Source organism: Eptesicus fuscus, chromosome 3 (assembly GCF_027574615.1).
Source record: "Eptesicus fuscus isolate TK198812 chromosome 3, DD_ASM_mEF_20220401, whole genome shotgun sequence".
NCBI classification, from domain to species: domain Eukaryota; kingdom Metazoa; phylum Chordata; class Mammalia; order Chiroptera; family Vespertilionidae; genus Eptesicus; species Eptesicus fuscus.
Window position 1 is genome coordinate 53761504 of NC_072475.1, and position 10498 is coordinate 53772001.

Below are 10498 nucleotides of genomic sequence, written 5' to 3' on the forward strand. Positions count from 1 at the left end.
CAGAGAGGAAGGGAGAGGAATAGAGAGTCAGAAACATTGATGAGAGAGAAACACCGATCAGCTGCCTCCTGCACACCCCCTACTGGGGATGTGCCCGCAACCAAGGCACATGCCCTTGACCGGAATCGAACCTGGGACCCCTCAGTCCGCAGGCCGACGCTCTATCCACTGAGCCAAACCGGTTTCGGCTATACACATTTTCTTAAAAAAATTTTTTTTATTGATTTCAGAAAGGAAGGGAGAGGGAGAGAGAAATAGAAACATCAATGATAAGAAAGAATCATTGATCGGCTGCCTCCTGCATGCCCCACACTGGGGATCGAACCTGCAACCTGGGAATGTGTCCTAACTGGGAATCAAACAGTGACCTGTGTGCATAGGGGGACACTCAGCCATCTGAGCCACACCAGCCAGGGCCACATTTTCTTTTTAAGTAAAGTCCTATCTCCCCAATTAGAGTTGGAATCCCTTAAATTCCAGAATCCTGTTCTACGCCTGTTTTTACTTAAAATACCTAACCTAATACTAGAAGCTCTCAATAAATGGTCTGGGGCTTTCTTTAAACCTAACTTAGGTGATAATTGAATAATGTTAAAATTTGAGTTATATTTCCATCAAACTTAATTCTAGTATATGTCTACCTTTGTGCATCCATATATACATTTACAAGAATATAATTAGAACTACAATTACATCTGGTTTTTGTGCTCTGTTGATGTACTACAGCTCACTTTTCAAAGGCAAACATGATAGTGCATTCCAGGACACCTGTGTCCACACGGTCATTTCTTTGAAACTATATTTGGATGTACAAGCTATTAAAAGCTTCTTGTACTGAGTGACCTTTCAGGCAGAATTTAGATCCAATACTCACGCTGGTGCTGCCTGTTGCTGAGTGGAAGACAGCAGGAAATCCTGGATTCAAACCTCTATTGGGCTTTTGTTTTGTTTTTGTTTCCTTTCATTTTGCCTTAAGAAGATGAACAATGAAACCGCAACCCTGATATCCTTGAAAGAAACAATGGAAAGGTTGCTAAGGGCTATAGGGAGGGAGCAGGTATAGGCCTTATTTACTGGGAAGATGGGTTAAAGAAGTATAAGGATTAAAAATGGGCAAAGAACTACAGACATGCCAATTAGACTTCTGTGTCTGTTAAAGTGGTTTAAGTCTTCCAAGTTAAAAAAAATATGTAAGTTAATAAAAAAGAAAAAATTTACTCCCAGGTGCAAGAATTCCATTAAATTAGTGCATGTGCTATATGGTAGGTATACAAAAATAAATGAAATGTGGTTTCTGCTCTGAAGGTACTCACAGCCTGTAAGGATAACAAAAGTATTCAAAAATACTTAAAATTTATTGTGATTGGCCATATAATGGTCATGGTCCTAAACGGCTATGAAGAGAGGATCAATTAATTTTGCCTTTGATACTAGGAAAAGGAAATCTTCATAGAGAACATTTAAGCTAGATCTTAAAGTGTGAGTAGGAGTTTATAAGAAAAATATGGAAGGGAACTCTAGACTGGAGAAGCAGTATATGTAAGCCATATAAGCTTGGCATCACATACCGTATTCAGTCAGCAGCTAGATGTCTCAAGGACTGGTGACTAGGCTGTGAGAGGAGTGGCAGAAGATGGGAGCACAGGGTAAGGACTTTATGTTTCCTGCTGAGGAGATACAGCTTGGGCAAGTCAGGGTGGCATAAAAAGTTGAAGGACATGATCAGAAGTGTGTTTCAGGAGCATATTTCTGGAGGATGGATTGGAGGTTGCAGAAATTGATAGCATGGATCCAGCTAAGCTGTGTAATCCTAGGTCTCTTTCCTTCCTCTCCCTCACTTCCCTTCTCTCTAAAAAAAAAAAAAAAGTACAAGAAAAAGACTCTGAACCCCTCCCTGCAAGAGTGTACAATTTTGCTCATGAAAAACTAACTCAAAATAAAGCAGTAGGTGGGGAGTGACAGGTGATAGAGGTAGTTCTTTTTTTTTTTTTAATTTTATTGATTTTTTCAGAGAGGAAGGGAGAGGGATAGAGAGTTAGAAACATGGATGAGAGAGAAACATCGATCAGCTGCCTCCTGCAAACCCCCCACTGGGGATGTGCCCGCAACCAAGGTACATGCCCCCTACCGGAATCGAACCTGGGACCTTTCAGTCCGCAGGCTGATGCTCTATCCACTGAGCCACACCGGTTTCGGCAGAGGTAGTTCTTGTGAGAAAAAAGTATGCAGGGAGGAGATCTTCAGGTAGAAAGAGATTCAAGCAGGCCGTGGACTTTGAGCTTATCTTTAAAGGAAGGATAGGGTTCGAACAGTCAGAATAGGACAGAGAAAGCAGTCTTATTAAATACTGGTTCCAGCACTAGCTAACTATATGACATTAGGTCTCAATCTTTTTAAAAATATATTTTTTCATTGATTTCAGAGAGGCAGGAGAGGGAGAGAGAGAGAGAAATACCAATGAAGAGAGAGAATCATCGATCAGCTGCCTCCTGCACGCCCCCACACTGGGGATCGAGCCTGCAACCCGAGCAAGTGCCCTGACTGGGAATCGAACTGTGACTGCCTGGTTCATAGGTTGACATTCAACTACTGAGCCACACTGGCCAGGCAGGTCTCAATCTTTTTGATATTTAATATCTTTATCTGTAAAATAGTAGAAATGACTATTTCACTTCCTATGGTGGTTGTGAGACTCAAAGTAATGCTTGTATAAAATACTATTTTTTTCTTTTTAAAAAATATATGTTTTTATTGATTTTAGAGAAGAATGGAGAGAGAGAGAGAGAGAGAGAGAGAGAGAGAGAGAGAGAGATTGATTGATCGCTGTCCCCTATTGCCCACCACCAGGTATTGAGCCCCCAACCAAGGCATGTGCCCTGATCGGGAATTGAACCAGTGACCCCTTGGTGCATGGGACAAGGTTCAACCAACTGAGCTACTCCGGCCAAGGGCTGTATAAAATACTTTTTAAAGTATAAAGTACAATAAGAAGATAAAACATGACAAATGAATTCAAGTAGACGATTCAAAAGTTTGGCAATATAAGGAATGTAAGAACTAGGATGATGGATAGAGAGAATGGCAAATAGCTACCCAACTTTGGTTGTGGTTGTAAATAATACATTCTTATCTTAGGCAACACCTTAATTTTGTCCCCTGACTTAAACCAACCCTTGATTCTTTTATCCTATAGAGTAGACCACAAACTCCAAGCTTTAGAAGCACAGTTTAAAGAACTGGACTTCACCAAGGATAATCTGACACAGAAATTTGAACATCATAGCAAAATGTTGGCAAGCCAGGCAGCCCAAGATGAGCTGTGGACAGCAGTTCTGGCACTCAAGTGAGTATCCAATGAGAAATCAGTGGAATTTTGTGGCATTGTGAGAATGGCATGGTCCTTCTAAAATTGAATTTCTTAATGTGGTTCCAGCAATGGATTGTGAAGAAATTACATATGCTTAGGTTCATTTATTCCAAAAATATCCATTTGGGTACCTGTTTATATGCCAGGCACCGCAGTACTCATCAACAGTTTCTTGTTTGCCAAAATCTTACTAACACAGAGATGGATAATATAACTCCTCTGCCATTGAGAAACTTATAGTATGGGTGGCTGGAGAACTAGGTATCCAGTTTAGCACAGGTCTTATTTCTAAAGTATTTTCTAAAATACAACAGCTGGTTCTCCTAGTGGGTTTGTACTTCTTTGAGCTATCCTAATAGAATTTATTTATATTTGAACATAGAGTATTCTACTGCTTTAGAAGCTCTCCCCTTATTTGTAGGTTCACTTCAATGGAATTAAATATTATATACAGCTATGTCAGTGAAGTACTCATCTGCTTGCACACTCGTGTGCTTGAGAAGCTGCCAGACCTGGTGAGAAGTCTTCCTACCTTAGCCTCTGTCCTTAGAAGAAAAGTCAAGAACAAGCGCATTAGAGTCGTATGGGAATCTGTCCTGGAGGAGTGTGGGCTGCAAGAAGGAGATACCACAGCACTTTGTACCTTCTTTATTGCACATGGCAACAAGGCAGAACACTACAGTGCCAAAGTGAGACAGATGTACATCAGGGATGTCACTTTCATGATCACCAACATGGTAAAGAACCAGGCTCTGCAGAATGCTTTGCTGATGGCTGTCCAGCTCATTGAGAAGGGGAAAGCAGTGACAGCCCCTGAAGAGCAAAAGTCATCCCTAAAAGAGTTGATGCCAATTGTCAAAAACTAACCTGTTACCTTATGACCTAGCAATTCCACTTCCAGTAATTTATCTTGCAAATAAGAAAAAAATATGTATATACAATTTTGCTATGGACTTATTTTTATAGCAAAATTTGGGAGAGTATTAGAGAAATTATGATAAATAGATACAATGGATATTTCTGTATAGTCATATAAAAGAATGAAGAAGCTCTTTGGTTTTGGCTCAGTATATAGAGTGTCTGCCTGTGGACAGAAGGGTCCCAGGTTCGATTCCAGCCAAGGGTACATGCCTAGGTTGCAGGTTCAATCCCCAGTAGGGAGCGTGCAGGAGGCAGTAGATCAGTGATTCTCATCATTGATGTTTCTCCCTCTCTCTCCCTCTCCCTTCCTCTCTGAAATCAATAAAAATATATTTAAAAAATAAAAATAAAATATTTATGTCCAATATGTATTGTTAAATGGAAAAAGGGACAAACACATATGCATATATACACATACATAAGCTAATATATCCATAAACTTCTTCAGAGAGATACAAGAACGTGAGAACATTGACTGTCTTAAGGAAGAAAACTAAGAAGCTAGTGGGTCAAAGATAGGAAGAAATCTTGTTAATGCATATATACATTTTGAATTTTGAACCATGTAAATGTATTATCTATTAAAAGACAAAACAATAAAAATACCTTATATTGTATGTTGATGTACATTTTCTCTCTAGTACAGTATCACAGTTATTTATACCAGAAAGGGAACTCACACCCATTGATCATATATCTATGATATTTATTGAACACCAATAGCCATGTGCTAGGTGCTACAACAAAAACATTTAAAAATGTGGGTCCTGCCCTAGCCGGTTTGGCTCAGTGGATAGAGTGTCAGCCTGTGGACCAAAGGATCCCAGGTTCGATTCCGGTCAAGAGCACATACCTTGGTTGCAGACTCCTACCCAGCCCGGGCCCTGGTCAGGGTTTGCAACCTATTGATGTGTTTCTCTCACATCAATGTTTCTCTCTGTCTTTCCCTCTCTCTTCCATTCTCTCTAAAAATCAACGGGAAAATATCCTTGGGTGAGGATTAACAACAACAAAAAATGTGGGTCCTGGCCTCCAGGTAAATGTTAAATGCTGATGCTTTTTTGGGAGGTACAAATTCAGGACAGTGAGACTCCGGTAACACTCTGGAAGGATGCTAGGTAGAGAAAGATAAGAAATAATACAAAGTGATATGTTACCTTGCTGGTTCCTCCTTGAAAATGAGCCACAAGAGATACAGCAGGTTGCTTGGCAGATATATCTGCTCAATCTGGTCCTTCCCCAAACACACCATTTGAAGGAGCCATGCCTTGGAAAAAAGAAAATTTCTATGTTTTCAATTGGCCAAAGTTTGCTCCATGGGAGTGACACCCCATACTTCCAGGAGGCATCATCTAAGCCCTCCCAGCAGCCACAGGCAAGTCAGAGCCTGCATTGTTCAGTGCAGTGTTTCACAGGAGTCCACAAGTGGCAGGAGACAGAGATTTCAAGAATGTCCCTCAGGCAGACCTAGGGACAAGGCCAAGGAAATCTGAAGAAGTATATAAAATGTATCCATTACAGAAGATTTCTAAAAATAGAAATCAAATGCAATAATTTAAAAATGTATTAAGCCGAAACCAGTTTGGCTCAGTGGATAGAGCGTCGGCCTGCGGACTGGAGGGTCCTGGGTTCGATTCCTGTCAAGGGCATGTGCCTTGGTTGCGGGCACATCCCCTGTGGGGGGTGTGCAGGAGGCGGCTGATCGATGGATGTTTCTCTCTCATCGATGTTTCTGGCTCTCTATTCCTCTCCCTTCCTCTCTGTAAAAAATCAATAAAATATATTGGAAAAAAATAAAAGTAAAAATGTTTTGATTTTTATAGATAGGAAGGAAAAGAAAAACATTGATCTGTTATTCTACTTATTTATGCATTGATTGGTTGATTCTTGTATGTGCCTGAACAGGGATGAACATATAACCTTGGCATACCGAGTCAATGCTCTAACCCAGTGGTCGGCAAACTCATTAGTCAACAAAGCCAAATATCAACAGTACAACGATTGAAATTTCTTTTGAGAGCCGAAAATCGACTTCTGTTCATGGGCCACGAAGTTTCAATCACACTGTACGTGCGCGCCCACACGTGGTATTTTGTGGAAGAGCCACACTCAAGGGGCCAAAGAGCCGCATGTGGCTCGCGAGCCACAGTTTGCCGACCACTGTTCTAACCAATTGAGCTACTCAGCCAGGGCTCAAAATTAAAGAATTAAATAAAAGTATGATAAAAACTACTATACCTAGGGGATATATTGTTACCAGAAAGGGAACCTGGCCCTGAGTGGGTCTGCCTAGGGCTGGCCGGTAGTGTGTGGGTTTTTGACTTCATGCAGGAAAAATTTCACAACACGAGTTCAGATGACTATGGGAGTCTTTATTAGAGCTGGAGACAGTAAGACAAGAAAGGGCTTAGCATAGAAGAAGCAACAGGAGAGCCTAGGCTGGGCTGCCTCAGCTCTCTGGGAAGTCAGAGAAAAGGGGGCCTTGGGAGCAGGTTCAGGGGACTAGCCTGCAATGAGCTGTTGCTGCCCTTTGCTCCTTAGGTTGCAAGTCTGGTGGGATCCCTTAGAGTTTAGGAGATGCATGCCTATGGGGGGAAAGTAGGGAAGAAGAGGGGAAATGGAATGATGGGGGCTGCTCTGAGTCCCTTGTCTTTTTAAAAATATATATATTTTATTGATTTTTTACAGAGAGGAAGGGAGAGGGATAGAGAGAGAAACATGAGAGAGAAACATCGATCAGCTGCCTCCTGCACACCCCCTACTGGGGATGTGCCCGCAACCAAGGTACATGCCCTTGACCTGGAATTGAACCTGGGACCCTTCAGTCTGCAGGCCGACGCTCCATCCACTGAGCCAAACCAGTTAGAGCTGTCTTTTTTTTTAAGATATATTTTTATTTATTTCAGAGAAGAAGGGAGATGGAGAGAGAGATAGAAACATCAATGATGACAGAAAATCATTATCAGCTGCTTCCTGCACACCCCCTACTGGGGATTGGGCCCGAAACCCAGGCATGTGCCCTTGAGCGGAATTGAATCCAGGATCCTTCAGTCCTCAGGCCCACGCTCTATCCAATGAGCCAAACCAGCTAGGGCCTTTGTCTTTTTTTTTTTTTTTTTTCAGAGATGAAAGGAGAGGGATAGATAGAAACATCAATAATGAGAGAATCATTGATAAGCTGCCATGCTCCCCTCTCAGGATTAAGCCAGAAACTGGGGCATGTCCTGACCTAACTGGGAATTGAACCGTGACCTCCTAATTTATAGGTTGAGGCTTAACCACTGAGCCACACCTGTCCAGCTGGGTCCTTTGTGTTGAGGCTTTATCTCTTTCTCAAAGGTGGCGGCCAGACTCTTAGGGGAGTTCTCAGGGGAGAGTTTCAGCAGAATATTAATTTTCTAGGTGTGCTCCTTCAGAGCTGTGGTCTTCACTGATTGGTCAATGTCAGGGCATCACAGCTGGTCCTGATGTCGCCCACCTGGTTGCTGCTTTTTTGGGTCTGGAGCTGAAATGCAACTGAGGCCTAGATGTTATTTTTATGGATCTGCTGTAAATTGCTTTGCTAGTTTATTCAGCTATCTGTCTCAATTTCCCTATTCCATTTGTCCTGGCTTACTGGCCTGTCTCAATATGATTGGGTGATTTCAGAGGAGGGGTATCACTTTGTGATGGAGAAATACTTCTTGGAAAAGTGCATTGGTTGATCCTCGAAGCAGGCAAACCAGAAACCAACTCATTTAGGATGAATTGAGAAAGCAATGACCTGAAAGCACAAGATGACAGCAAACAGAGAATAGTTGAATGTTTCAAAGAATAATGGAAGATTCCATGGGAAAAGTAGGTTGGAACCCTATTAGGGAGCTGGAATTCTGGGTTAATGGATTGATACGATGGACAACTCGATGGCAACAAAGGTTTCTGAACCATATTAAAGCAAAACAAGCCCTAGCTGGTTTGGCTCAGTGGATAGAGCGTCAGCCTGTGGACTGAAGGGTCCCGAGTTTGATTCCAGTCAAGGACACATGCACGGGTCGTGGGCTCGATCCCCAGTGTGGGGCGTGCAGGAGGCAGCTGATCAGTGAGTCTCTCTCATCATTGATGTGTTTCTATCTCTCTCTCTCTACCTCTCCCTTCCTCTTTGAAATCAATAAAAAATAATAATTTAAAAAAATTATTAAAAAAAAAAAAAAAGCTTTCTACCAAAGACCAACAGTACCTCCTTGTTTTGGCTCCCTCTGGAAACAACCAATCTCTCTAACCTGAATGACTTCAGCAAAGTCCCAAAACCTTAAAGACTATTTTCATGCCCAGTGATTTTTCTTTTCTCTTTCTTTACAATTGATTTTCTCAAAAAACTCAGGTCTGGTTCTTTCTTCCCCCCAATTTTTTTTTATTGTGGTAAAATACACATAAAATTTACCATCTTAACTATTTTCAAATAATCAATTCATTGGTATTCAATTCATTCATAAATGCCCAGCCATCGTGGCTCAGTAGTTGAGCATCAACCTATGAGCCAGGAGGTCACGGTTCCATTCCTGGTAGGGCACATGGGGATTGTGGGCTCAATCCCCAGTGTGAGTGTGCAGGAGATAGCCGGTCAATGATTCTCTCATCATTGATGTTTCTATCTCTCTCTCCCTCTCCCTTCCTCTCTGAAATCAATAAATATATATTTTTTAAAATTTCATTTATAATGTTGTGCAACCATCACCACCATCCATCTCTAGAACTTATAAAACTGAAACTCAATATCCATTAAACAATAACTATCCCAACACCATTCTACTTTCTGTCTCTAGGAGGTGTTACCATAAGAACATCCAAACCTGCAGAAAACTTTTATAAGAGTTTATTTGACCCAAACCGACAACATATGTCAAGGTACAAGATCACAAATGCTCCTGAGAATAATTTTTGAGTTTCTTTTATGCATTTGAAATTAACAAAGGAATAGTAAGGAAGCTTGCCTGAAGGTGGGAGAAAGCAAGGCAATGTTTGTATTACAGGAGTTAACAAGATTATGTGCTCTAGTTACAGCTATTTCAAAGGTGTGTTAATCTCAAAGCACAGAAACAATGGACATTGCTTAAAGCAAAGATAAAACCTTTTAGTAAAAAATATATACCCCAGGTGTGACCACCCACCAGGACCTGCATTAGGAATTTAGAAACAGATCACCCTATGAGGTTCCTTTCCATAGAAAACTTTTCTGTCCAGAGGCTTGGTCCTAAAGTACTAAGGAGTACTTTAATTTAATTTGCCATTTTAATTTAATTTAATTTGCCATTTTCCCAGCTAAAATATATATATTTTTTATAGCAATCAATTCACTAGGCTTATTGGTGGCAGCAGGAATGGCACCACGTGTTAGCCCAGACCTGGGTTCATCAACCTCAGTACTTGAGTTCTGGCTAGGAAAGAATTCAGAGCCAAGACTCAAACATTAAGAGAACATTTTTTGGAAAATCCTGGAGGTAGAAGTAATTAGTAGAAATGGGTTTAGGAACCAATTATAGAGGCAAAGGAAGGGCCTTTGAAGCTTAGAAGTGAGGTAGGTAAAGGTGACTTGCCTGAGGGCAGGGGGCGGGGAGGTGATAGGGAAAGGGGCTGGCTTGATCCAGGAAGGGATTGCTGACTGGCATCCTCCTCCTATGGGTTTTAAGTGTAGAAATCTTAGGGCGGTTCCAGAGGAGGATTTCAATAGAATATTCATCAGCTTTCCAGGTGTGTCCTTTCAGGGGCTAGGTCTCCACTGATTGGTTGGTCAGCGCCAGGGCAGCAGGTCATTATTCAATGCAGCTGGCCAGCCATGGTGTTGCTTCTCTGGTTTTGCTGCTTTTCTTGGTCCTGGAGCTAAAATCCAACTGAGGCCTAGAAGTTATTTCTAGGGAGGAAAGGTCAGAGGGTCTAAACTGAATGACCAGTGATATGAAAGGTCAGGGAGGTCTAACTGCATGCTAGGGAATGAGGTCCCACCCTACAATTGTCCCTTCCTAGGCACCCAGGGCTTTTCACTCTGGTGACCTTCTGTACCTGGCCCACCTCCTTTTCTCTGCTCTCGTCTAACTGCCTACCATAGGATCAGTTGTCAGCACAAGAACTTAATGCCAAGATGTTAAACTATTTTGCCTTTGGCCTCCTAATAATTTTGACTGTTCTAGATTGATTTAATAATAAAATACTACATTATATACGATGCACACGACT

General features: G+C 41.6%; 1 protein-coding gene and 1 long non-coding RNA gene across 7 annotated transcripts in view; one reads left to right on the top strand and one right to left on the bottom strand.

Moving 5' to 3' along the window:
* Nucleotides 1-4418, top strand: part of WDR53 (WD repeat domain 53) — a 45251-nt gene extending 40833 nt beyond the window's left edge. For 5 of the 6 annotated variants that reach the window (XM_054713871.1, XM_054713874.1, XM_054713869.1 and 2 more), the window contains 2 exons: nt 3199-3343; nt 3789-4418. In XM_054713871.1, the coding sequence (XP_054569846.1) occupies nt 3199-3343; nt 3789-4233 (590 nt within the window). In that variant the 3' untranslated portion in view covers nt 4234-4418. The remainder of the gene's footprint in view (nt 1-3198; nt 3344-3788) is intronic. The other variant, XM_054713872.1, reaches the window with a different exon arrangement.
* Nucleotides 4134-10498, bottom strand: part of LOC129148576 (uncharacterized) — a 46148-nt gene continuing 39783 nt past the window's right edge. Inside the window, exons 2-3 of the long non-coding RNA XR_008555564.1 lie at nt 5446-5555; nt 4134-4200 (exon numbers count right to left, since the gene is read on the bottom strand). This is a non-coding gene — a long non-coding RNA (uncharacterized LOC129148576). The remainder of the gene's footprint in view (nt 4201-5445; nt 5556-10498) is intronic.